We start from the raw sequence: 26,136 nt of genomic DNA on the forward strand, positions 1-26,136 counted from the left end.
TTAGAAAAAGAGGTTAAGCTTTACTGTATTTCCTCAAGATTTGTTTTATAATAGGTATTAGCATAACTGCTGCTCTCTGAAATCGATTTCATTTTAATGTTGTAACTGAAAATATGGAATATCTGCAATTAACAAGGATGTAACTTACTCTCTTGTGTGCTTCTGTGTTGCATTGTATTGTGTTTGGATTCTCACACATCTGCTTTCCTAGGTTAGTCTCTTTCCTAATGTTAAAGATTTGTTTTTGGTTTTTTTTTCCTGTCCATGTAAGAAAGAATTAAATTTTTATATTTTAGACAGCACATTATTCAATTCTCTTTGCATATACTGCTTTGATTTTTATTGGCTTATTTGCTTGCGAGGTACTTTAATGTTCTGAGAAATTTTCCTTTTGTTTATGCTGGGGGATCTTGCTCCCAAAACGGGCAATAGGTTCTTTCATTATTTTCATATTGGCATTATACTGATCTTAATGCATTGTTGGTGGATATGAGTTTGAATTTGGGCAAGAATACATGACAGAAATCTTAAAGAAATTCCAGGAAATTTAACAATAGTGGAGATGAAAATACTGCCTTAAGAATCTTCATGCTGCAGGTAGCACAATAAGCTCTGGCTAGGAGAATCTATCAGTGCAAAGAGGAGTGCAAAGATGGTAGCGTGGATTGATATAAAATTACTGAATCAAATTGATTTAAATCAGCAGGCAGGAAGCTTTAATCAATTTAAATTTTACTATGACTTGAACTTTTTAAAAGCAGGTCCAGTTAAAGCAAGTTGAGGGCCCTGTCCACTGAATTTTTAATATTTCCAAGTGTGGAGATCCTGCAGATTCTTGGGGCAGCCTGTTCCAGGGTTTAACCACCCTCATGGTTTAAAAACAAACAAACAAACAAAACCAAAAAAACAGCACAAAATAACAAAAAACCACTTAACTCTCTTTTTTCCAATCAGATTTTCCTGTGTTCCGACTTGCCTCTTGTCCCACTGCTATGCATCTTCAAGAACAGTCTGGCTCAGTCTTCTCTACCCTCTCATTAGATAGTTGTGGACGGTAATAAGATCTCCCCTTTGTCTTCTCTTTTATGGTGGAACAAATTCAGTTTTCTTAACCTCTGTTTTTAATATCATATGCTCCAACCCTCTGATCATCTTGGTGGCCCCTTCCACTGGACTTCTTCCTCCATTCTCAACTAGCAGGACAGGTACTAAAAGCTTATGTGTTGCATGAAGTGGTACCAACTTGTGGGAGCAAGGGGCTGTGTGAAGGGGAGCGTAGCACTGAACTTTGTGAAGCAAATATACTGTGAAGGGATGCCCGTTACGTCATTTAGCAGCCTTTGGGTAGGATGCACTCCCTCATCTGGTGTGGAGGCGCTCCAGGGCAGCTTTTCTGACAAGCTGGTTCTAGATAGTCCATGAGGAGCGTTTAACATTTGTTATCAAATTTACTTATTTGAAGACACTTGGTGCTACATGTATGCTATGTTTTGATTTAGCAGAGAGATACAGCAATATACTGAAATCACAACATGAGCAAAATATAGCAATTGCAATATACACTTGGATCACCATGCAAAAGTGATTCCCATTACTGGTCTCTGTATGCCCACTGTCAGGATGTTGGGCAGCCCCAGTTCACTAGGAAGGAATATGTGGGATAAAACCAGCTCAAAGCTCTTGCTCTCTTCAGCGTTCCTTCTGTTGGTTGTTCAGTTTTTATACTTTCTATTGGGCTGAGCCACATATACACCTTCCCCCCAGCTGGTCTGGCTAGCTGGGGAAGACATTACACTCTACTAATTATCTCAGGTTGTGTTTACACAACCTGACGACTCACTGGTACAGCCATATATCTAAAACAAAGGTTATCCTCTAGTCCCTCTTCTGTTGAGATAAGTTCTTCCTTTGCACTAACAGTGCTCATTCCTTGCATTTCTTCCATGGGTTCAACTCCTCCGAGCCTTCTTCCATTGTAGGGGCTTGTTGGTCAGTCACGCAGGCTGTACCTCCCTGAGACTGTTGTAAACGTGTTCCTTGTGAACAGATGGGTCACACGTAACTGGAGAAGTGCCTGCCTGTACCAGCTGCTCCTTGCTTCAGAGCTCAATATGTGTATGTTTTGGTCACGTGGGGTAAATATGTCCAGCTGCACAAGGGTGAACAGAGTCATGATGCTGTCTGGGAAAAAAGAGGGAGAAAAGCTGCAGGCAACATCAGTACCCTCAGCCCTCAGTGTACTCCTGGCATGTATCTGAAGGACCAAAAGAGAGGGCAGCAGCCTCAAATATGGGTTGATGATCTACCTAAGTTGTTTTGAAGGGCTTGAATCTGCTCCAGTGAAAACAGCACCCAAGTTCAGGGCCTTAAGTGGATCCCTCCTGACTATGCAGGTGACCTTGCAGGTGGATTTTAAAACAAATACTTGTACGTGGTCACAGTCCTTTTTGTCTCAGTGGAGTTGTAAAAGTGTATTTGGCATGGCGGGTGCACATGGCTTTGGGAATAGGAGTGTCGCTTCAGGAAGGAGAACCAGGAGGAGATAACCAGGGAAGAGTCTTCAAAGACTTGTAAGGGTTAAATGATCTGCTCTAGGAAATGTAGCAGTCATTCCAAGATTCATCACCATGGCTTTGACACAAAAAAGAGAATACGTAATTTCTTACTTGCCATCTGTAATAATAATCTGTTCAGTTTCTTTGATTATAAAAACAACCACCACTGTGATGAGTATACGTTTTCATAGAATAAGCAATTGGAGATTTTTTTCCCCCCTCTGCATTTCTTGCAGTACAAAGCGGTATGCATATTAAAGTGTTTTTGATCTTTAAAGGAAAGTTAGGGTACCCTCTACTGGGTATTTTTGGAAATAAATCTGAGTTATAGCCTACAGTTTGTAGTCAGCAGCAGTTAAACTTAATCTGTACTGCAGTTTTAATATAGTTGTTTTTTTTTTTTTTTTTTTTTTTAATGGGTTTGAGAGGAGTTTGGGTTCCCCCCCGGGGCTTCAGCGAGTGAATCAGCCTGTGATGAAATTGTATTTTTAAATGCAGGTTGTTACAGCTTCCAGGTTAACAGTTCTATAGGTACAAATGGAAATAGCTAGATGTTATCACAGCTCTTGTTGCCTAGTAACCAAAGCCCAGTGTATAATTTCAGTGGGATAAATTTGATGCACTTTGCCTCTCTTTTCCTTTTTAGTAGCAGAACACACATAAATATATTTAGATTTAAATTTCTTATTGTCTGATAAGTAAAACGTATTGAAATCTGCAACTTTACAAACTCAATCACAATGATTTAAGAGCTGATGTAAATTTCCCATAATGAAGAGTGATCTTCTAGTTCTTGTAACATTGCTTTACCGTTCATGAGTGAGCAGGCATCGCAATGTGACTGTTTCGTGCGTGCAAATCTTGAATTCTTTTCTGCATACCATTCTCAAATTCCACCTTTCTGTTTCATTCACTGAGTTGATGATGATTTTACATATTTTTCTACTGAATCCATTTAAGCAGTCAAGAACTGTTCTCAGAGCAGTCAAGGATTGTTCTCAGAGTTATGTGCTCAACTATACTGATAACATGCTTAAAATTATCTAGGACTGTGTTTGAATTAGTTACTGAAGTTGTAAGCAGGTGTGAAATGTTTGCTTCATTGGGACAAGTTGTGTAAATAAATATTTGTAGTAGATTTCTAGCCCTGATTTTTGGTATGTAATTTCATATCTTATCCTAGAATTCACTATCAAATTAATTATCACTCACCATTATAACTAATCATACTGTAGTTCTAGTAATAGAAAATGCATTACTAATATTATCTTCACATTTTCATAAACATATGCTAAAATAAAATTAGTTCACTGTACTGTTTTAACCTTGTCATTAGTAACCTTTAAGCTTACTAAATTTGTTTTGAATTGTGTGACTTTGACACTTGTGCCTATTACATACAGATCTTCTCCATTTATTTTGTTAGACTTATTTGATATTTTCAAGGATTATCTAAGATTTAAACTAGTTTTTACTTATTTTGCATAGCAGCAGTCTGTGCATCTCAATGCAATCACATTTGTGGTTTTCCTTCATTTCTCTTTCATTGACAGTTGATATTCAAAGCAAACTCTTGTTAAACATATGATCCTTCTTTTTTGCTGTCTATATTGATAACCAAATGTGTAAAACAGGCTATAGTGGATTATTGCTTCAAATTAGGGATTAATATCTTGAGGAAAAGAAAGATGGTTTTCAAGCAGGCTTTGTATATGGCAGGCTGAAGGGAGAGGAACAGCCATAAATAGTAGAAGTGGGACCAAAAAATGGAAGTTTAAAGCAGACATCAGCTTTACAAGGTTGTAAGTCCTTTGCTGAAGTCCTTTTTGTTTTAGTTTGGGTCATAATTGTTAGTTTTATTTCAAGAAAAAACTCTAAAGAGTGAACAATAACAGTAGCTCTTCAGAAGCCAAGTAGATAGATGCTTACAGAGATGATGGCAAATATTTGATTTTACAGGCAGTTACTAAGATTAAAACTTCTTCCAAAGAGCAATAATGTAGAAGTATATTCTGCAGCTTTCATGTAATAAGTGTTACACAGGTTTCTAGATAGTTGTACTCTGCTCTTTTCTTCTAGTTTCCTTCTTGTTTGACTCTCTCTAATTCTACCCAAGTAATTGTTTGAATGAAAAGCAAACATTAAGAAGAGTAGTGCAGCCATTGCCTTTGGTGTATTTTTTGCTTGCTTATTACTGACGCAGTCCTATAGTATATGTTTTCTCTATATGTAAGGGAACAGTTGCAAGACTTCTGTGTTAAAATCTTGCCTGTTGTCATCCACTGAAGATGCAAGCTAACATTAATTTCACACTTGAATTTTCTAAAATAGAAGTCTCATTAAAATAACTGTCAAAGGCACAGAAAATGAAAATATTGTGAAGAAGAAATTCTAGATAGCAGTATGGAATTTCACTCAAAGGCACAATTATAGTTCACGGAAATCTCATGTTTAAGTTTTACTGGGCAAATAAAATGTATGTTATACAGGTTTTTAAATTCTTCTTTACTTTTTGCTTGCTTTGTGTAAGTTGAAGGACAAATATGTCATTTGCATTAATTCCTTATTGATATGGATTTTTAATGAGTTATAGCGTATTTTATATGCTCAGGCTTTTAAATGCCTGAATTGTCATTCTTCCAAGAAGGTTACAGGATTCTTTGGAAGCTGAATTGATTCCTTACTAGAATCAGTTGCATAAAGATGCTTATTACTCATGCTAAAAAATGGTACAATGTCCAGTGCTTGCATGCAAACAGGATTTACATATTCTATCATGGTCTAGAAAACTTTGATTTAAAGAAATATCTAATGCTGAAGGTTTGGAAATGAGATGTAATTATGGAGTGTTGGGAACAGTAAGAAGGGAACTTGTGAATGAATATTGGGAAGAGGTTTACATGAAGTGTGAGAATTATAATCTATAGAATGTTTTCCCAGTGAACATGGTGGTAGAGATGTTGCTTGTTATTTTAAATCTTAAATGGTATTTGCAGGGAGGTAAAATCATGTTAATGTTGAGGTTTAAGATCTTCAGTCGCATAATGCTGAAATTTTCCTCTCTATTTTACTCTTTTATTTTTTAATGGATTATTTTGCTTTCTTTGTTAATATTGAGAATACTCTTGTATAAGCTCAGAATTGAATTGGGATATTAACCACCTGTTGCTTCTTACAGGTACTGCTCCCAGCAGCTGGTCTCTTGCAACTGCAGGATGTGAAAAGGACTTGCTGTGAATTTTTGGAATCCCAGCTTCATCCTATCAACTGCTTAGGGATTCGTGCTTTTGCCGACATGCATGCATGCACAGATCTCTTGAACAAGGCCAACACATATGCAGGCAAGTTATCATTAGTATAGAATATAGCTTGATATCTATGCCCACCCAACCCCACCCGGAGGACACAGAATTTTATGCAGGATATTGCAGACATGTATCTTCTGACAAAGAGTGCATTTGATATGAATGTCTTTAAGAGGAATAAAGTCTCCTGGCTGGAACATAGTTATAAGTAGCACAAAAGGGCAGCATCTTCATGGCCTATCAGGGCCATACAGGGTCCAAGCAATTTGTAATCCAGAAAGAAGCTAGTTTGCTGTTTAAAATTTTGCACCGTCACTTAGGGGAGGAAATCAGGAAAGAAGAATTAAAATTCTGGCAAGTGCCACAAGCCAAAGTCTGTAGGAGGTACATAGGGGAAGAAAGAAGATGAGGGGGTGTGTGTGGAGCTATCTGCAGCCCCTGTCCTGCACTGGCTAAGATGCAAGAAACATGCCATGAGTATTGTATTATCAATTTGTCTTCTGAAAACCCTACTCATCTAGCTCAAGACTTGAAATTTCTTACTGTAAATGGTACCTGTAGTTTCATTCTTCTACCTTGACACAAAGTAGACAGAGGTGCATCTTTTAACTAACGGTATAGCTCAATCAATAAAATTCTCCTTTCCTTGTAAAAAGCACTTGCAATTGGATTGTTTCTCATTTTTTTTCTGAAAAAAATGTCCATGGAGTTCTTAACTTTAGTACTAAAAGTACATTGTCACGGTCATCTTATAGATTGTGTTATTCATATCTGTAAGAGGACTGGCTCATGTCAAGGCTTGACATTTTTGAAAATTAAATTCTCGTTTTGCTTGCTGTTGTGAATTAAAAAGCAATTCTGATTCTGTGGTGAAGTAACAGCAGTGTTGTATGGGGGGACAAGGGAGAATAATTATTCCCTTTTTCTTGATGCTGGTGAGGTCTCGGGTGGAAAAATGCTGAACCGACCTTTAAGACAGATGCAAACAGGCTGAAGTGAATCCAAGGAAGTCTAACATGAACATACTAAGAAAACAGACTGACCTATGACAAAGACTGAGAGAAGAGTTTCAGTCAAGAAACTAAAAGGCTAGGAGGATGAGAAGGAATGCAAATCTTCCTGTGCGTAAAAATGACCGAGAATGAGTAAGCTTAACTGGTGAGGTATTTGTGAAGCTGCTTTTAAGGAAACATGTAAAAGTAACACAGATCAGGCAAGCTGTTTGTGGAAGCTATGGACTCTGCTGTTAGGCAGCTGTGAAAAAACTGGTTAGACTAACTTCTGATTTAGGTTGATCTAAATCACGTCTGTGTGCAAAACTAGGTAATTTGAAGTTCTTTCTAGCTTACATTTCTATGATTCTGTGAAGGCTAAAATCCTTTTTTTCTTTATATTCCAACATTTTCTGCTGTTGGAAACTGATATACATGTGGTTTCAGAGAAAGTATTACTAAATTGGTAATTTTTAACATAATGGATTAAAACCTTGTTTGACTGCTCTTGATGCCAAGTAAGGTTGCGTAATGTAGATAACTAAAAGGTAAACAAAACATTGTGTAAGCTTGTAAGTTTGTAGCATAATACTGTAACCAAAACTAAGGCTTTTAATTTGTTCAAGTATCAATGTTCTTACTGTTCTTTTGTGTGTAGAGTGCCTTGGGGTCTTGATGATTGAGTCAAGACTGAAGATGTTACACTGAGGAATTATTTTTTAATGGAAGCTTTTTGTAGTGAACACCCCCTCCCCGCCTTTTATAGGGTTTAACTTACTAGCCAGCAAAGTAGTATATTTTGATTAGAGCTTTGGCAGTGAATATTCAGAGAGTAGGACAAATTCATTTGGAAATTCAGAAGGCACAGGTTGTCAGAGGTTGAGAGTGACTCTCGGGTATGCCTCCTGATACGCAGCTTGCACTGTCTGCCCAGTCACAGATCTTTTCCTGTCTTTTCAGTGTCTTTTGGATGTTTCATTTCTACTTCAGGTTCAGTAAAACTGAATTGCTTTCCATCTAATCATCTTTCCCTTCTTCCTGTCGTCTTCTGTGGTGACTTCAGTGTTCTCCCAGTCATTCAGGTTCATAAACTTGACAAATTTAACTCTTGTCTGCCATTTTCTCTCAACTACTCAGTTGTGTGTTCCTCTATTTTGTTTCTTCCCTCCCTACCAAATCTGCTCTACATCACATTCCCCTTTTGCTGCAATGTAAATATCTCTCTGCCATAATTTCCCTTCGGTTTGCTAAGGTCATTTTACTACTTTTGCAGTATTCCTTTTCCCCCTGGATCAAATTCCAACCTCTCATCCTTGGCTTTTCCAGTTCAGCAGAATTACCCTCACTTGAATCTTTTATTTCATATCTCTCTCTACTAGTTTTGTGCTTGGCACTAACCTTCTCTTTCCTTCATAATCAAACCACCTTCCATTTCTGTCAAATTCCTCCAGAAAGCACTTTCCTCGTCTATACTTCCCTTTTTGTCATGGTATTCTTGGAGTCTTGCTGGCCCATACCACGAGCTGCCAGCTCAACTCCTACTGTGTTTTTGCTGTATCTGTGTGGTGAATTTTAAAGCAATGCACACTCTGTTCTTACTTTTGAGATAAATATGCTGTGCATAGTCAGGGTGTGAGCTACTTCATTGCATTGCAGTCTCTGTGCTGCCTTTCTTAATCCCTAGCACTCTGTCAGGCTTAGTACGAGAGCAATACAGAAAAGAGAATTAAAAATTAAATATCCTGAGAAGGCTGCAGAAAAAATTCATATGATTGGATTGCCTTTCATAACTTTTCTAAAATGTACAGTGACCAATTAGCATCATTAGTACAGAGTTAAAAGTGAAGATTTTCCTGAAATAGAGCACTAAGTGCTTCAATTCATGTGTCTAGGTCCAAATAATAGGTTTTCTATTGCCTTGAGTAATTTTAGGCCTCATAAAAAGAAGGATTTTGATGAATGCTTTCAGTTGCCTTAATTCCTAGAAAATCTGTTTTCCGGTATAGATTTTTTTTTTTTTTTTTTCCCCTACCCACTTCCAGGAGATTATAGTATCTCTAGCAAGAACGGATGTTTCAGGAAAAAACAGAAATGCAGCAAACTCATACGATTAGGTGTCTGTCAACAGAATCCTTGGTTGCTGACTTAAGTGTGAAACTGAGGTATACAAATCAGCCGTACTCAGAAGTTTTTAGTCTAGTGAAATTGTATTCAAATTATTTATGTATCAGTTTAAAAAAATCAAAAGCTATTCAGGTTTCTTTTGAAAGTACTAGCTTTTGTAATGCATACCTTACTTGAAGTTCTAATGTGTGTGTGACTGAATGACTTCGTGATAACTGTATTTAGACTATTACGCAAAAAGTTTTAATTAAATGTTTTTGTCTGAGTAACATAATATCAAATCCAAAAAGCTATTATATTTTTCACCTTTTATGCAATAGGAAGCAAGGCGTACATTTATTAACTAGGGTTAATGTTCAGATGTTTAATGTTTTAGGGAACACATTTTTATATAGCAGTTGCTTAATTTTGAATTTTAAATTCTTTTTTCCAACTTCTATTCTGACTTTGCCATAGTAACTTCTAAACTACTTCAGTTACTTCTAAACAATCTTTGTTCACTTTAGTAGTTGAAGCTAATATTTATGTAGATTGCTTTCTAGAAATATAAAATCTAAGACCATGGCGAGACCTCGAGTTGCAATATTGGTTACATGTGTTTGGGAGCACAGGAACTGTGTCCAGCTTGTAACCCTCCCTCTCTGGGTCATTTTATTCAGGCATCCTTTGCTGTGCTCAGAGCGAGTCTGCAAGCAGGATACAGATAAGTGAAAAGGAGAAGGAAGCTATTTGTTGGTCCTAGCTGGGACTTGCAAGCTACTAGGCTGAGCACTGGCATGCTCAGTACTCCTGGTAAAAGCACCCAAGGAGGAAGGGTTGGCCTTCATTTCTCCTTGGAATGGGCTGATTATCAGTCTTGATGGACTTCTGTCTGCTGACTCCCTGGTTTTCTTCTGTATGGTTTTATACCCTTTCAGGTTAATGTTTTTCATCTTGAATTTTCAAGCCTCATACTGCCTGTATCTCAGCCATCACAGCTTCTTTTACCCCCTGTTCTTATTTCAAATGGCTCTTTGTACTTTGTCAAGGCTTTTTCTTACGACTGAAAATATTTTCTCAAAAGTCTGAGCCAAAGATACGTGGCTGTGCCATTTCAGAATTAGGCCTTGTATCACAGACATCTGAACTCCCAGGAGCAGACATTTCAGGATTAAGGCTCCAGAAACTGGAATGAGTACAGAAGAGGATTATTAGATTGAAAAAGCAGTGAAAATATTTCCCTGCTAGAGAAAATGAAAAGCATTTGGATGTTTAACTTCCCCCAGTCTTTATTTTGTTACACTTGCTATTTTACATTTAGAAAAAAGAGGTAGGGAGATACTTCTGCTAATAGGCAATGATAGCATAAAAACAAATGGATACCGATGAAGATCAGAAGCTATTAGAAAAGTGAAACTCTGGAACTTCCTTCCAGTGGAAGTAAAAACCCAACTTTCGTCAAAATTGGAGCTTCATAATCCTATGGTAGGGTTGGTCCTCCTGTAGCTGAGTGTGAGTTTTCTATAATTTAGGAGAGTCAATTATATGCATCTATGATGCCTGTGGAGAGATCTGAAAATAGCAGACAATTGATACAGATTGCTTGGAATGAGCTTCTGTTGCAATTAAACTTTCTGAGATGCTACCTGTTCTCGTGATGTTCCAGAAAGCAGCTCTGCTCTGGGCCTTATCACACTTGCACGGTCAGGGACTACGTACAGCTGAGGCCTCTCATCCTTCTTGTGCGAGGATTCCTATGAAGAGTATGTGGCATGAGCTCTGCTAGTCTGTCCTTGGTTTTAGTCTGAGATACACCTTACAATTTTTCCTGAGAATGTGGTGCATTTTATAGTTGTTGTCATGCTATGTACAACCTGAAGATAGATTGGTAAAGCCTTTTAATGAAGAGGGGTGTGCCATCTTGGACTAGAGAGACACTTGCTCAGTGCTTAGGCCTTGACATATTTCTTAGTTATAACCAAAGAATAATGTACTTCCACTTAGCACATAGGCCAGTACGGGGTTTGGAAATATAGGATTACCTGTGGAAGAAGTGTCTTTTGAGGACTAGCTTCCTCAAACCTTCCACAGCAAACCTTCTTGGCTTTTAGCATCGTGCTGAGGAGATGTTGAAGAAATTTTTGTTAGGGAATATTGGCATATGTTGTGAAGCAAGGATTGCTGTGTTGTACTTAACTGTGGGATACAGCGTTCTTGATTCTGGTGTTCCAAGTCTAAAACTTTGAGCCCTGACTAGACTTGGAAGCATGCATGTCTTCTGTAGACTATTCTTGTGTACATTTGTATGCATGAAATCGAAAGGACATAGTTAGCAGAATCGTACTTACGATTCTATTCTGAGTAGCAGTGTCTGTTGCTACGCTGCTGATACCTTGGCTGCTGTGAATTTCATGGTGTTCTCAAAAGTAGTTATTTAAGAATAAAACTGACAAGTAAATCGTATTTTCTTAAAAAAATTGATTCTGCAATGTTTAGCTTTTGCTGGTTCTCCAGCTGGCAGAGCTTGTATCTATCCTTCTGTAATACAGCTGAGGTTCCTGCTTGACCAGTGCTTTATGTTAGGCCATTAGCAAAGATCTTTTGTCCCAAGCCAAAAAAAAATCACAGTGTGACATTGTGAATTGAAGCAATAACTTAAAAAAAACTAATTCTTGCTAAATATTTTTGTTTCACCTGCTTGAGAAATTGTTGTTGTTTTTTAAGTGAATATAAGGCTTAGATCTTTCCAAGCTCTCATGCTCTGCATTGCTTTAAAACAAGAAGTTATCAGTTCAGAAAGAAGCTACATTTCTGGAAAGTTCCAACTGGTTTTACAGCATTATCACATCAGAAAGATGCAGGTACTCCATTTAGTTTATAAAAAATACCATAATCTGTTTTGTGGAATAGAAATAGTTGGCCTAAACAGGACAAAAGACACTTATGGACTTGATCTATTTGATTGTGATATTTTGTTTTGCCCACTAATATATGTTGCATTACTGTCATGAAAAATTTAAGGAATATGAGGGGGTTTTCCCTTTTTTGAAGCTGCAGCCTCTGGCACTGATGAGCTCTGGCTGTGTTTTTCATATGTGTTAATGTGGCTTTGCGGAGGTCTTTGGGAGAAGATTTCTGAAAGTGTACAAAATGTTAAAAAGATTTCTGGAAATGGATATTAAGTGTTATCAGCTGCTGGAACACCTCAGAAAAATGTTAGAAAGTGACTGAAGCCTATTAATGACGGAACAGAAATTTAGGCAGTCTTCAACAATGTCATACACAAACACAGGCAACAGCCACTGTCCTAAAACAAAAATGGGTTACAGGCTTTTATTTTTGGCCACCATGATTCTCTGAAAGGTTTTTAATCTGAGGGAACTTTAGCAGACCTTTGCTTCTGTATTTGTTTATTCCATTTAGTAAAGGCAATTAAGCCAGAAGAAGGTCTGACTGTAGGTATATAAATGAGCGAAATAATCCACAAATGTTTATAGCATAAAATGTCCTGTGCAGATTTCAGATGTAGCTTTCCTTCCTATGTAACTGAAAAATATAAAGTTAGTGTCAATATTTTTATGGCCAGCAAGACTATGTGCCTTTTGGATAGAAGAGGTAGGTCAAGTACTTACTGCTGCTGTCTGTATAATACACATCTCCAGATTCATAATGAAAAATACCAAAAAGTGGTACATTTACAGTTCCTATTATCTTCCTGTGCTCTCGATGCTGGCATTGTGTTAATTACTTCCTTTTTGTCCTTTTAGTTTGTCCCTGAAGCTGAAGTCCCATCCTACTGGTACAGGGCAGACAAGGACAGATCTTTAGCTATTCAGATAGAAACAGTCTCTGTCGGTTGTGAAAATGTGAAAATCTGTTTTTCATATGCAGTTGGAACAGATATTTTCGAAATGTCCCAAAATGGAAGGGATTTTTTTTAAAGGCAGATTTTAGTTTTGATAATAAAGAACTAGGATTCTACTTGCTTAGGAAGTGGGAATTTGGGAGCCAAGCCTCTGCAGCTCCGAAGCCAGCTTGTTTCCAGGCTGCCTGACTCTGAAGCCAGCTGGCTTCAGAGTCTGGGTAAAGTGGCAAGAAGTGGGGCAGGATTCCAGTACGAATTTGTCAAAGTTGCACACTGTGTGGGAAATTCTGATTTGGAAAAAAATAAGTATTATATTCTCTCATGAAAACTTCCAGCCAGGTAGTTCTACCATCTAGGAGATGTTAATGAAGAAAGAAGTATGTTAACCTAATGCAACAAATAAAGTCAAGCTAATTTGAGATTTTGCAGGGGACACATGCATGAAATATTTAATCATGTCATAAGTTTCATGATGATTGATGTTAGTATCTCCAGATTATCACAGCTTTCAGGATGTGAGCAATAATATGGGATAGTACAAATCCTAACCCAGAAGGCAAAAAAATACACCCCCCACCAATACTATTTTTCTCTCATAATTACTGGAAAAAGAGGATCTAAAGGGGATTTTTGGAACTCTTAGTACTGAATCGTATTATTTCAAAGATGCTGATACCCTTCTTGTTAAAAGCAAGCAAAAAGTTTGAATTTCATAAGCATTATTTTTATATATAATAAAATAACGCCTTCTGTCTTCAACACTTGAACAGCTTTAGATAAATTGCCGTTGGCAGACTTAATTGGTGTTTTTGCATTTCCTTGTTCTTTTTCAGTTTCTAAGTATTTTGAATAATCCATTTAGCTGTAATTTCAATTGGCTTCTGCCAAAAGATTTTCTATCAATCAGTTAAGATGGTCTCCTTGACAACAAGAGATCTGGTTCTTAAGAGACAAGTGATTTCACCTTACCTCTTTTTTTGATGACTAAAATTTATATAGCAATCTACTCTCCTATTTCTCCTTTTTCTGTAATGCATTCAACTGAGAATTTGTTTCCAGGTGTTTCTTGAGAACCTGAGCCTGTAGCTATTGACTGAGTAGTTTATTTTAACTTCTTTTTTTTCCACTCTTCTTTTTTCACTTGGCCCCATGCCTTATTTTATGCTTTAGGCACAGAGACTGACATCCAGTAAAACAGTCTTAGTTTTTGTTCAAGTGCTGTCTATTTTTGTCAGATTTTCTTCTACAGTTCTCTTCCTAGCATGAAGACAGAAGACAGCCTCGCATTCATTGTATTACTTTGAAAATTCTCAACTTTCACTCTTTAGGGGCTGAATCTCCTCGTATTTACAGCATGTCATAAATGTAAATCACCTTTTTAAAATAGAAGGCTTTTGTATATAAGTCTATAAAATCAACTGGGTATTTCCCGTTTATGAAGTGTATCCTGTTGGATGTGATGCACTGTTGGATCAGCTTTCTCAAGGGAAGATGAACGAGGCTTCTGAACCTCAGATTTGTTTCAGATTGAGATGAGTGTTGCTTCCCCTTTCTGCTTGCTTCTCAACTTCTGAGTACAGTCAGACATGCTGTTTTGTGGCACTGTCACTTGAAATCTGGAGTTTATCATAAAACTAATTTATGCAAATTACCTTTCTGAATTTCTATTTGCCATACGCAAACAGTAAAATTCTTCAGATACTTATTTCAATAAGCGTACCTCAGAAAATTCTACTTCAGCTCAAGAAACTGCGTATTTGTAGTCTGAAAAGCAAACAGAGATAAAGATTTGTAAGGGGTGGAAAGGTAATGGTGGTGCTATAAAAATCAGTAGTATTTCTCCTCATCCTTTCTCTCCCATTGCCTGAAATACGGCAGAAAATACTACACGTCCATCATAAGAGAATGCTGCAGAATTGGAGGGACTTGTAGCAATGATGATTGCATGAATGAAAAGGCTGGTAGCATGAGGGACTGAAAAGGCGAGCGCTGTCTACTTTAAATAGAGATGAAGGCTAAAAAGGAATATAGAATAATGACTGATTTTGAGTAGACAGGTTGTGGCTTTCCCTATCATCGTATTCAGCATTAGAACATGGGAATATTAATTGCAAACTGATTAATGGTAAACTGGGTGTTAAATTTAGATATGGGGCTTTTTGCTCGCTGAGACTGTGGGATTATTACTATAGGAAGGTATTAAAGTCAAGAATTCAAGAGCATTCAAGGGGACTAGACTGTATCTCACTAAACTCATTCTTTAGTAAAATGTGGTTAGGGTAAAATATCATCCCTCTGGCTATCAGTCTCTACTCTTCCATGGTTATAGTGACATCTTTATGAAAGGAGGTTTTATTATCCTACTTTTCATATATATTCTTGGACTTTTGTCTGAAGCAATTTGTGCTGCCTGTTTCAAGGAACAGGATGCTGAATTAGATAAAAGACAAGAATTCTACTGTGTTAGATTTATCTTTTTATGCTCTCTAATCTTTAGTACAGTGCAAAAAAGCTGTTGCACACTGCAAAGTTAACCTGAAAAATTTAGACTTCTTGATGTGGAAGCATTCAGCATTCTTTAACTTTTTTTAACAGCTTAGGACAGTGTGTCAAGCATGGAGTCTTAACTATAGTAGCACTAGTGGAGTGATATAAAAGGTTTTAAAAAGTTCTTTAGTTTGAATATGTTTGATGACCTTTTTTTACTTATTCTAATTTTGAGTGAATTCTTAAATTCCCAGTACAGTTGTACCTTCTAACTTCTGCTAAGAACAGCTGAAGAGGGGAAAAATAACAATTAACAGGATGGACCTACTTTTTAAGCAACTGAATGGCTTAAAAAGCAATTTTAAGGATGGGACAGGACAACTGAATAACTGAATGACAACTTAATAAAGATACATGCTCAATGTTAAAAGAAAATGTCTGGTTCTCCAACTAAAACACTGAATTTTGTCAGTTTTGTTTAAGTTGAGGCATTAAAAAAATGAGGAAAAATTACACATCTACATGTTGTAGAGATTGTGATATGTAATATTTTTAGGACCTTGGAGAAGCTCTGAGAGATGCAACAGGATCCAGCCCTGTTGTTTTATTTGACCTACATTAGACTGCAAAACTGCTAGTTAGCTCTAATGAATTAGCCATTGTTCATGTTGAACTGCAGGTTTAAAACATGTTTGTCAACAGCATAGAGGGCATTTTCTTCTTCTGGAATCTTTTCTGCTGTATTTGTGCGTACAGAGTTAGAAAAAATGAGATTCAAGTAATTGCCAAGGACAAGTACTGAGATGAAATAATACTGAAAATGTTAAATTCCTATGATTGCTACTTTTAGTAAAATGTGTTTTTAATATTTCAGTTATTTTAAAGAACCTTTAAATATAATAGCTGTTTGTGAGACCAAGCTTTAACCTATTTAAAATGTTTGAAGTTAAGGTATTGCTCCTAGATATGATGAAGTAGCATGCATATTGAATCGTTTTCTTCTCTTTTTTCCTCTGCTGCTTTAATGCTTGTTGTGGGTTACACTTCACACTGTATGTTAGAGTACTTCTTTTCCTCCAAACAGAACAGCACTTTTCTGATGTTGTACTTAGTGAAGAATACCTCAATCTTGGTGTAGAGCAGGTGTGCAGTCTTATATCCAGTGACAAACTCACAATTGCCTCGGAAGAGAAGGTAAGACCATCTGTATCCCAGTATTCTTTTTATCATTTTAGATCAGAGAGTGAGCTTGCTCTTAACTGCTCTTGTACACTTGTTTGGATGCATTCTTTGTTTCCTCAGTGAAATTAGGCATGTACTGTGCTCATGTTTGAAGGATTTTTCCCAAAAGTGTTGTCAGTCTGATGTTGAAAATTAGTCTTAACTCTTAAAAATCCTAAAATTAAAAAACATAACCCTTTGTTCTTTGAAAAAATGGAAACTAAATTAAATGGAAATTTCTCCTCATCTTCAAGCAGAACAAACAGAACACATGCTGTGAATCACATACACAGGAGTTTGGTTTACCAAGGGAAAAATAACTCAAAAGTAGTAGTTTGAAGAGCAAGTATATGCCATCTACTAACTTTAACATCAGCAGTCCCACAAAGGTATTAAAACTCTGTATGTATATGTGGGCTGTTTAGCTTAACTGAACAAATGTGGGTTGCAAAGGAGATGGTTAGGTAGCTTGGTATAACCAAACCTGAATTTAAATGAGTTGACTCACCTTTAGCTAGATCTCATTCTTTTAAAGCCATTTTTGAAACTCTGTGATGTTCAGTGAGTCCAGTGCATCTCTTTGAACCTCTGATGGTTTTCAGGTTGTAGATGTATTAATTTTTTAATCCAGTTGTGATTAGTTTAAGATATGTTGTTTTTCTTTTTTCCAAGGACTATATAGCTGTACTGACACCTCTGTTCAAATTAGGCTAAATTGTATTCGAAAGCATGTTTGCATACTGATTTACATGGCTAGGTAGTGTTTCGTGTTAAAAACTTTTTGAAACTTTGAATCTAAGAACTATCTGCTTAACTGCAACTAGCAAAGTCATGGTGCTGTTCCCATAATACCCTGAAGGTCCAGTTTTATCACTTTGATTTTGATTTTTGCTTCTGTGGAGTATAATTAAGGTTTTAATGCTCTAGCGTATGATGAGCTGCTGTGCAATAGAGGAGAAAGTAGGCTTGGGATCACTTCTCCTAGTAAGATCACTTCTCCTAGTAAGACTCAGTGGTGATATGTCATTTGAATGATGATGCGGCAGGTCGATTTTTCCAGGAAAGGACGAAAAGTATGAGGACTGTAATATTGCTGCTGCTGTGTGGTTTGTTTTTTTTTTTTTTTTACCTAGTTTTATTGGATTTTCAGTATCAGTGAAATTACTGTGTGCGTTTTGTCAATGTAGCACAGCTATCCTTGAAACGCCGGTAGAGGGGTGATATAAAAAGAGACTGGCTAATGCATCTTCAGAATTTTGTAGTGGATAAATACGGAAATAATGGGAGCTGTAACTGCTGTCATCTTTTCTTACGTTAGGAATTTTTGTATAAGCAAAAACTATTTTTGGAAGCACACTGATATTTTCATATTTATGCACTTGTAAATCAAGGGACTTGCATTTGTTTGTTTCCTGGAAGGTATTTGAAGCAGTGATAGCATGGGTAAACCACGACAAAGATGTAAGGCAGGAGCTAATGGCACGCCTGATGGAGCATGTTCGGCTGCCTTTGCTTTCCCGGGAATATTTAGTTCAGGTAAGCAAAAAGGAATACTAATTCTTCTGCATGTGAACATTTCTGGGTTTTTTTTTTTGTTTGTTTGTTTGTTTTTTTAATGCCAGATGGATATTTTTAAATTTAAACAACACTGTAATGTAGTGTTACTGATAGTAAAAATAAACAGACAGCCACCACCACATACGCAGGTGCACGTAAACACACACAGTGTAATGAGGGATTGCCACATACAGGATGACATATATAAGTAATTTACCTGTTTGGCTGACTACTTGTCATACCGCATTAGTAATTTGAACAATTTAATTTGCTGAGATCAGGTTAGCTTTCATTTGTAATACAATCTTTGATACAAGATTTGTTTTCGTAAGTGAATTTTCAACTTCAGAATTGTATCTATATTTTAAGTTGATGAGGAATTAATGACAAATGAAACATTCCTTTACCTGGTTCAGATATAATACATTTTTTTAAAAAATTTTATAAGCTCATTTTGAATATTTTGGTGTCAGGACAAATATTTAAGATTTTGGGGTTTTTTGTTTGGTTGTTTTTGTTTCCTGTTGTGTTTTTTTTATTGTTGTGGGGTGGCTTACTAGTTTGTTAAATTAGTCTCCACTACTTCTCCCTTAGTGTTCTGTACTCTCTGCATTTGAAAAGTCAAGAAATGTGCCTGACTGTAAGAAAAGTGATTTACCTTGCCTAACACTTTCTTCCACTTACTAATTGAGGACCAACATCTCCTGATTTTTTTTTTCTTTCTAGTGACTGCATATTGCCATCACATAAATTTGTGTCTAACTGTGGTTAAATGACAATCTAAAAAATCAGATTAATCTGCATTTGTGTGATATAACACAGGCTTTATTTCACTTCAGATTGTGATTTGTGTTTTACTTCCTTAACATGCTCAGACCTTGTTAAACTTCTATTAATAAACAGAGAGTTGAAGAGGAAATATTGGTTAAGAACAGCAGCGCTTGTAAAGATTACCTCATTGAAGCTATGAAGTATCACTTGCTGCCAACTGAGCAACGAGCGTTGATGAAAAGCACTCGAACAAAACTGAGAACACCCGCTAGCCTTCCAAAAGTAAGACCTTTATTTTTCCAGTGTACTTATTTCTTCAAACTCCATTTTAAAAGATTTCATGACAGCATGACTGTCACTTGGGGTATACCAGTACAAATTTTTTGTAACAGAATTGTTTATCACAAAAAATATAACAAGTGATTAGCTTTACACTCCATACTACTTATGATATAGATGTCTTAGTCTCCCACCTGCACACACCACCACCACTACCTTCCCTCCCAACAAATATTTTTTAGGAAGTGCTTCAGCATTTGAGAAATATACAGTTTTGGGGAAGTAAACCTGTTTGTTTTAAAAACAATCAAAACAAAACAAAGACTGAAGCTTCTGAGTTTTATTCAATTTTTAGCTAAATACAGCTTTTCATTCATTTTAGGAGAAAACAAAACAAACATTAGATATTATCTTCTTCCCAATGATGTAAAGAAGTTTTTTCATAGTACTATTATGGCAACTGCAATAATAGAATAGGAGATTCCATTCAGTGGATTTAGCACATTTCTCTCACAGGAACCAGAGAAGGCTGTTCTGTGACTGATGGTCACAGTTCCATTGAACAGAATAGGCCATGAATTCTCATACCTGAGGTCAGAGTAGGATGTGAAGATAGAGCAGGATCTGCCTTGTTAATGGGAGCTCTACTTAGATTCTAATTGCTTCCTGCTTTTCTACCTCAGATATTTCCTCTGGACACAATAATTACAAATTGCATGTGTTTTTAAAAAAAACAAATTTTGCCTAACTTACAAGACTCAAATTTCTTAGGAGAACCAGCCTTTATTTCTTGTACAGAAGCTTGCTTTATTTTTTAACGCTTTTTTGATATTTCTGGTGTACTCATATATGCAAATAACTAACAAATATTATTATCTCCCTTTTAGTTGATGATGGTAGTTGGAGGACAGGCACCAAAGGCAATTCGCAGTGTTGAATGCTATGATTTTAAAGAAGAACGTTGGCATCAGGTGGCTGAATTGCCTTCCAGAAGATGTAGAGCGGGTAAATGATGCCTAATTTTTTGTTGTGGTTGGTAATGCTTCAGAATTTAGGCATCTGTATAGGCATCGTATGTTCTTTGCAACAGGACTTAAGATACTTATCTGTGAAGGGCTAAGCCTTGACTTCGGTGATCATCCTTAAAATTTGAATTACTTGCTACTCCGGAACGATACAAATTTGATAACTTGATCTTAATTTGTGCGTTGGTTTGTAATCTCTAGAATAAACTGCTTTATCACCTACCATACATACAGAGAATAAATTTAAATATTAATGCATTATAATAATGAGTAATTTTATTCTTAAAATACCCTATTATTATTAAATATGATGAAGAATGTGAAGAAGTGACCCACTGATACTAAAAATGTGAAAATATGATCTTAAAGCAGCTGAGATATCTAAGAAGAAATTCAGCAAGCGTGATATTCAGAAGTGTGAGCTATTAGTAACAAATAGTGTCAGAACTTCTAGTGCTTAATCTGAATGAAGTGTGGCTCTAGGACCCTGTCAAAAGCCTGATAGTGTAGTGAATACTATAAATTGTGTCAAGTATCTGCACACTTAGGACAGTACGGAATAAAATTAATCGACAAAAAGACTAAAATGCTCATCCTTCCTCCCTATTTCCCTGCTCTAGGAATGGTGTACATGGGAGGCATGGTTTATGCTGTTGGTGGTTTCAACGGTTCTTTGAGAGTTCGCACAGTAGATTCCTATGATCCAGTGAAGGACCAGTGGACAAGTGTTGCTAATATGCAAGACAGGAGAAGCACACTGGGAGCAGCTGTATTAAATGGCCTTCTTTATGCTGTGGGAGGATTTGATGGGAGTACAGGTATATTTGCCTTTATACACTGCTGATTAGCTTTGACTACTCTTGAAATAATTGTATCAAATTCGAATGTCTCTTTCCTGGTAGCTCTGATGAAACCAAGCATGAGGGTGGCCTGGCACCTTGTGGTGTGGAATGTGCTTTAGTGGTCACATCCTTCTACCTGAACAGTGGACTGACTGCTCCCATCTAAGAGTTTAGGCTTAATGACTAGTGAATCTTTGACAAGTTCCTTTTCAGTATTCCTTCTATGGTCAGAGTCCTTAACTCCTGGCAGATGTGAGCAGAAAAATTACCTGGTCTCTTTTGTCCTGTTTGCATATGAAATATACCTCTGGATTCTCGTGCAATGTAATTACAAACAGCTTTCTCTGACCTGTGGGAAGGCTTTGGACATACACTGTTCATTCTCTTCACAGATGCATTAAACCATTTGTGCAGAGATGATCCTTGCCCTTAATAACTATTACAGAAGCATATGTAGGAGAAAGCGTTATGACTTAATTAAAAAGAAAAAAAAAAAAAAAATCCAGGGAACGTTTTTTCAGAGTTCCACAAAAGCTTTTATTAATTTGCCCATTTTCAGACACCAAGAATGGGTTGACTGTAACTGGCTATCTAAAGGACATCAGTTGTGCCTTTTGCACAGTAATTAACAGTCCTTAAAATGAAATAACTTGAATTTTCAGATCTGAAGAATTTTCTGGGAGGTAGACGGTATGTTGCACCTAGATTTATAGAGAAAATTATGTTATATTGTCTTCATAGGTTTATCATCAGTCGAAGTTTACAACTTAAAGACTAACGAGTGGTTTCACGTAGCTCCAATGAACACAAGAAGAAGTAGTGTTGGCGTAGGTGTTGTTGGAGGTAAGTCAACAAATGATATTAAAAAGAAGGGGGGGGGAAATGCAATTGTTTACCCTACTACCTTTTCTCACTTTTGAAAACATACTTCAGATTTATGGTTTTGCTCAACCTTGCAATTCAAATGGTATGAACAACACATAATCATTCTACTTGATTTTGACCAGCTTTTAGCTTAGTTGTTTCAAATTTTTTTTTCAGAGCTTCAATTGTGCCTGAGGCCAACTGAGGAAAAGCTTGCTAAGCATGCATGCTCTAGGTTACGCATGTCAGCAAAGCTAGAAAGCCTGATTACTGAAGTGATGACCTTATAAATTGGTCTTTAGTGATGTAGCGCTGCAGTATTGTCAACTCTGTTATCTATGGCTGGCTTTGCTGGTCGGACGCTGGAGATGATCTCAAGGACAGTGCCAGGAAAACTGCTGACTTTTGAGTCAGCTTGGTGGTGAACAGCCTGGATGTTGCTTGCACAATGCAGACCTGGGCTGGCTCCTGGGTATTAGGATGGTTTTAGGTGTGTGTTTTAACTGTGTAGGAACCACTGCTGTTTCTGATCTGAAAATGCAGACTGTAGACATAATTTTCCTCTGAATTTTTGATATTTCTAGGAAGCTTATTTGCAAGCTTCCAATGTTGGACATACTTGAATTAGCTTACTTTTGAACAATTCTTAATTAAAAACAGGGTAAAGTACCTTTGTATTTCAGCTAGGCAGTTTAAAATCTTTTGACTCACATTGTTCTTGTTAGATACTGGCTGCCTTTTACATCCTAAAAATGACAAGAACTCTATAGTGTACTATCTTAAACTATTTACAAAGTAGAAACTCAGGTAGCTAATTCAGAGAACGATGACTTTCCTTAAGCCTGTGTACCAACATAGTCTGTGCATTAGAAATCTGTAGGTTTCTGTTGGTTACCCTTCTAGGTAAACTGTATGCTGTTGGTGGCTACGATGGGGCGTCACGCCAGTGCCTTAGTTCAGTAGAATGCTATGATGCTAATACAAACGAGTGGAGCTATGTTGCAGAAATGAGCACTAGACGGAGTGGAGCAGGTGAGTGGACAAGAATCAACTGTCCCTGTAAAACTGAAACAAATTTGTCATTTTAGAATGTAGCTGAAAATATAAAAGGTAAGCTAAATTCTGAGTCTAATGGAACTTGTTAGTCTTAGATGGCTGATATATTGCAGGTTATAAATACGAAATCGTCCTACAGAGTAAGATTCAGTCCGTTAACAGTAAATATCTTTCCTTGCTTTTTCATACTTTTCATATTCCTCTTCTTCCCATAACTTCTGATGGTTTTAACATACAGAGTAATACGCATGGATTGTGACAATCAATTTAATGTCACCTAAATACTGAAGTATCAAAACCTAGATGGCCAGGATGAAAAGATGTCATTTCTTCAGAGATGTCTCTTTGCCAGTGTAGGGCTGATTTTTCTAATAGCGTTTTCAGGTTGACTTTACGTGTGAACTGTGACTAGATTTCCACCTCTTTGGAGGACTTGTTCTGCATTCTGATTCACTGCAGGAAATTTTGTCCTTGTTCATTCTTAAGTTTGTATTACTGGTTTCATTCTATTACTTCCACTTACGTACCCTTTGTTTCATCTTCAGTAATTCTTCTCATCACCTGGTGTTTACATCCTTTGGATATGTATAGGCTACTACATGTTATCCTTCCTTATCGTTTAGCCAAGGTATATCCATTTATTTCTTTATAATCTTAAAAATCCCTTATTTTTTTTTGTGGATTTTTTTTTTCCTTCTTGCGATTCTGAGTATGTATATTTCTCTTTAAAGACATCAAAAGTGCCTGTGGTATTCTGCTTTTGTTTAATGAAATGATGCTTCCACAGCTCCAAATTGACTTTAGCATTTTCATTATCTATTTATATTGTGGACTCAAATCTCATTTACTGTTCACTGTCCTCTATTTGTCTTTTGGTATTTCAGGTCTTTGCAACACGCAGAAGTTGTTTTATTTCTCTAGACGCATTCCTATGGACTTTTTCAAGTCAAATTGCATGATATTATTTTTCTACATTTATTTTTTTTAGTTAAGTCACTTTTTTGCCAGGTACTCAATGGTGCTTTTTAGCAACACCCTTCAGATATCTACTGGTGATTGCATTAATGTGCTTCATAATTGGAAGAGATGTTGCTACAAATAAAATTGGATGTACTTCTAGTATGCTCAGTAGATGATTAATAGTTATCCCAACTTTTCTTCTTGCCTTCCATTATTCCTTATTAACTCTGAACAGTTTTTAATCTGTATAATGATGTTTAAATTAAGTCCAAATTATTTCAAAAGGATTATATAAAAATATTAAAATAATTACTAAAATTAAGATATTAAGTTTGTGATACTTCCATTATACCATTACAAAATCAGCAAGTTGATATGTCTCTTATTGCTGAAAGTAATGTTTTGATTGTGTTTCTAAACTAAAACTGTGATGTTAACGAAGGAAACGTGATATACTATATCTCAAGAAAACAGTCATCTTGTGAAACTTCTAGTTACTCAGTCTGTGCATCTTGGAAGTAAATTCTGGGTTAAAAACTGGCCAGAGTTACAGTAAGGGTACTGTTAAATACTCCTGTCTAATATTTGCAAGTTTTGAGGAAAATATTTATATAAAATGGGCAAATTACAAGTATCTTTATAAAGACAAACAGTGTTGGTGGGTTGTGACAAAGCTTCATTTTGCAATCTGCCCGCACATCCATTTTATCTCAGCATTTTTTTTTAATATTCTGTTTTCTCAACTATCGTTGTGCTTGTAGCCTATTTATACACTAGATATTTTCAGTTGTTTTTTGTTTTTTTTTTTTTAAATGTTGAATTACTTCTACAACTCTGAAATTTAGTGCCTTAGATACACTAACTACTGGGATCTTTCTGCCCCTCTCCTCTCTCCCCTTGTCCCAGAGTTCAGGACTGTGTTTGTTTACTCAACCCTCTGCTGCCTTTTACCTTGTCCTCTGATTAAAAAAAAAAATTGGAGAGGAAAAGTAAATGTAGTCAGTTATTTCAGATTCATATAATTGAGTAAAATAATCAACATTCTTCTGTGCCACTCTGTTAAATACATGGAAAATTATATTTGTGCGTGGGGGAGGAGTGGGTGGTAATGTGAAAATCATGACTGTTGATTGAGCTTGGCTGTAGTGGCCAAATATCCAAAACCACCAGAACTGTTTGAACTGGCGATCAGTCCTGGTGGTGGTGTGGGTGCTAACTAAAGACAATTTTGTTCCTGTATTAAACCTTTGGATCTCTGGTCATCTCAAGGAACTTAAGCCCATCTCTTCTGTTCCTACTGCTTCAGCTTCAGAGGTTAACCCTCAGTTACTCTTCTTTAGTACCAACTGCTTCTCAGTTGATCAATACGGGGACAGATCTGTTTCCAGCAACATGTTGGGATGAGGAACTTCAGATCCAGATATAGGCCATTTGGGAGGGATGAGAGATATAAGACAGGGTCCTGAAAAATGGGCAGGAAAGAAAAATAACAAAGGAGAACTCAGAAGACGGCAACAAGAAGATACAGACGGAAGGAGCAAGAAATAAGGTAGGACTTGGAAACTGGGTGTGGGATTAAGGGAAAATGAAGCAGCAAAGAGGAACGGACGACATTATTAAAAATAAGGAGCTATCAAAGAAAAAATGGCATTGTGGCAGAGGGAAAACTACACACTGAATAGGAAGGTCGGTGACGGTACAGAAAGCATGGGTGGGGGGATTTATATCACATCACATATTTAAACCAAAAATCTTAGCCCTCCTTCTAGCTCTGTAATGTTTAATGCTACAAAAGATGAATGTTGTATTATCCTGCCTAATAAAGTGTGATCAGAGTGGGAGAAAGAAAAGCTGTCACACTGTACTGGGACACGATAGCTAGAAATAATAGCAATAAAAGAGGAATTAAATTAACTGCGAAGGATATCGGGAAACGTTAGTAGTGACTATCACTGATAAAGCATTAGATAGCATGATTCATAAAGCAGTGTCCTATGAAGAATCTATTTTTCAGATTTGCAGTACCTATTAACTCTTCCGTGTTTCCTTCCCCTCTTCCTTTAATTATTAAAATCTACCGTTTTAATAAGAAAATTTAGTTATTTCAGCAGGAGTTGTTTCTCTCCCCATATAGGAATGGCTCTTACATACAATATTAGTGATATGTTTTCAAAGGTTTTTTTTTGACCTAGCATTTTTTTTTTCTCTGAAGGACTTAACTGATCTTTTGCATTCATATTTGCTGTTTTCCTTT

General features: G+C 36.6%; 1 protein-coding gene across 2 annotated transcripts in view; it reads left to right on the top strand.

Annotated features, from left to right (window-relative positions):
• The window catches only part of KLHL2 (kelch like family member 2), a 60,076-nt gene that overhangs the window by 30,800 nt on the left and 3,140 nt on the right, over positions 1–26,136 (top strand). Inside the window, exons 5-12 of one of the 2 annotated variants that reach the window (XR_014228642.1) lie at positions 5,734–5,896; positions 16,392–16,501; positions 17,948–18,064; positions 18,989–19,138; positions 20,023–20,140; positions 20,781–20,978; positions 21,744–21,845; positions 22,770–25,431. Coding sequence is in view for 1 of the 2 variants with exons in the window: in XM_082316133.1 (XP_082172259.1) it covers positions 5,734–5,896; positions 16,392–16,501; positions 17,948–18,064; positions 18,989–19,138; positions 20,023–20,140; positions 20,781–20,978; positions 21,744–21,845; positions 22,770–22,898 (1,087 nt within the window). In the remaining variant the exon portion in view is untranslated. The remainder of the gene's footprint in view (positions 1–5,733; positions 5,897–16,391; positions 16,502–17,947; positions 18,065–18,988; positions 19,139–20,022; positions 20,141–20,780; positions 20,979–21,743; positions 21,846–22,769; positions 25,432–26,136) is intronic. The other variant, XM_082316133.1, reaches the window with a different exon arrangement.

Source organism: Platalea leucorodia (genome assembly GCF_965183815.1).
Source record: "Platalea leucorodia genome assembly, chromosome: 6".
NCBI classification, from domain to species: domain Eukaryota; kingdom Metazoa; phylum Chordata; class Aves; order Pelecaniformes; family Threskiornithidae; genus Platalea; species Platalea leucorodia.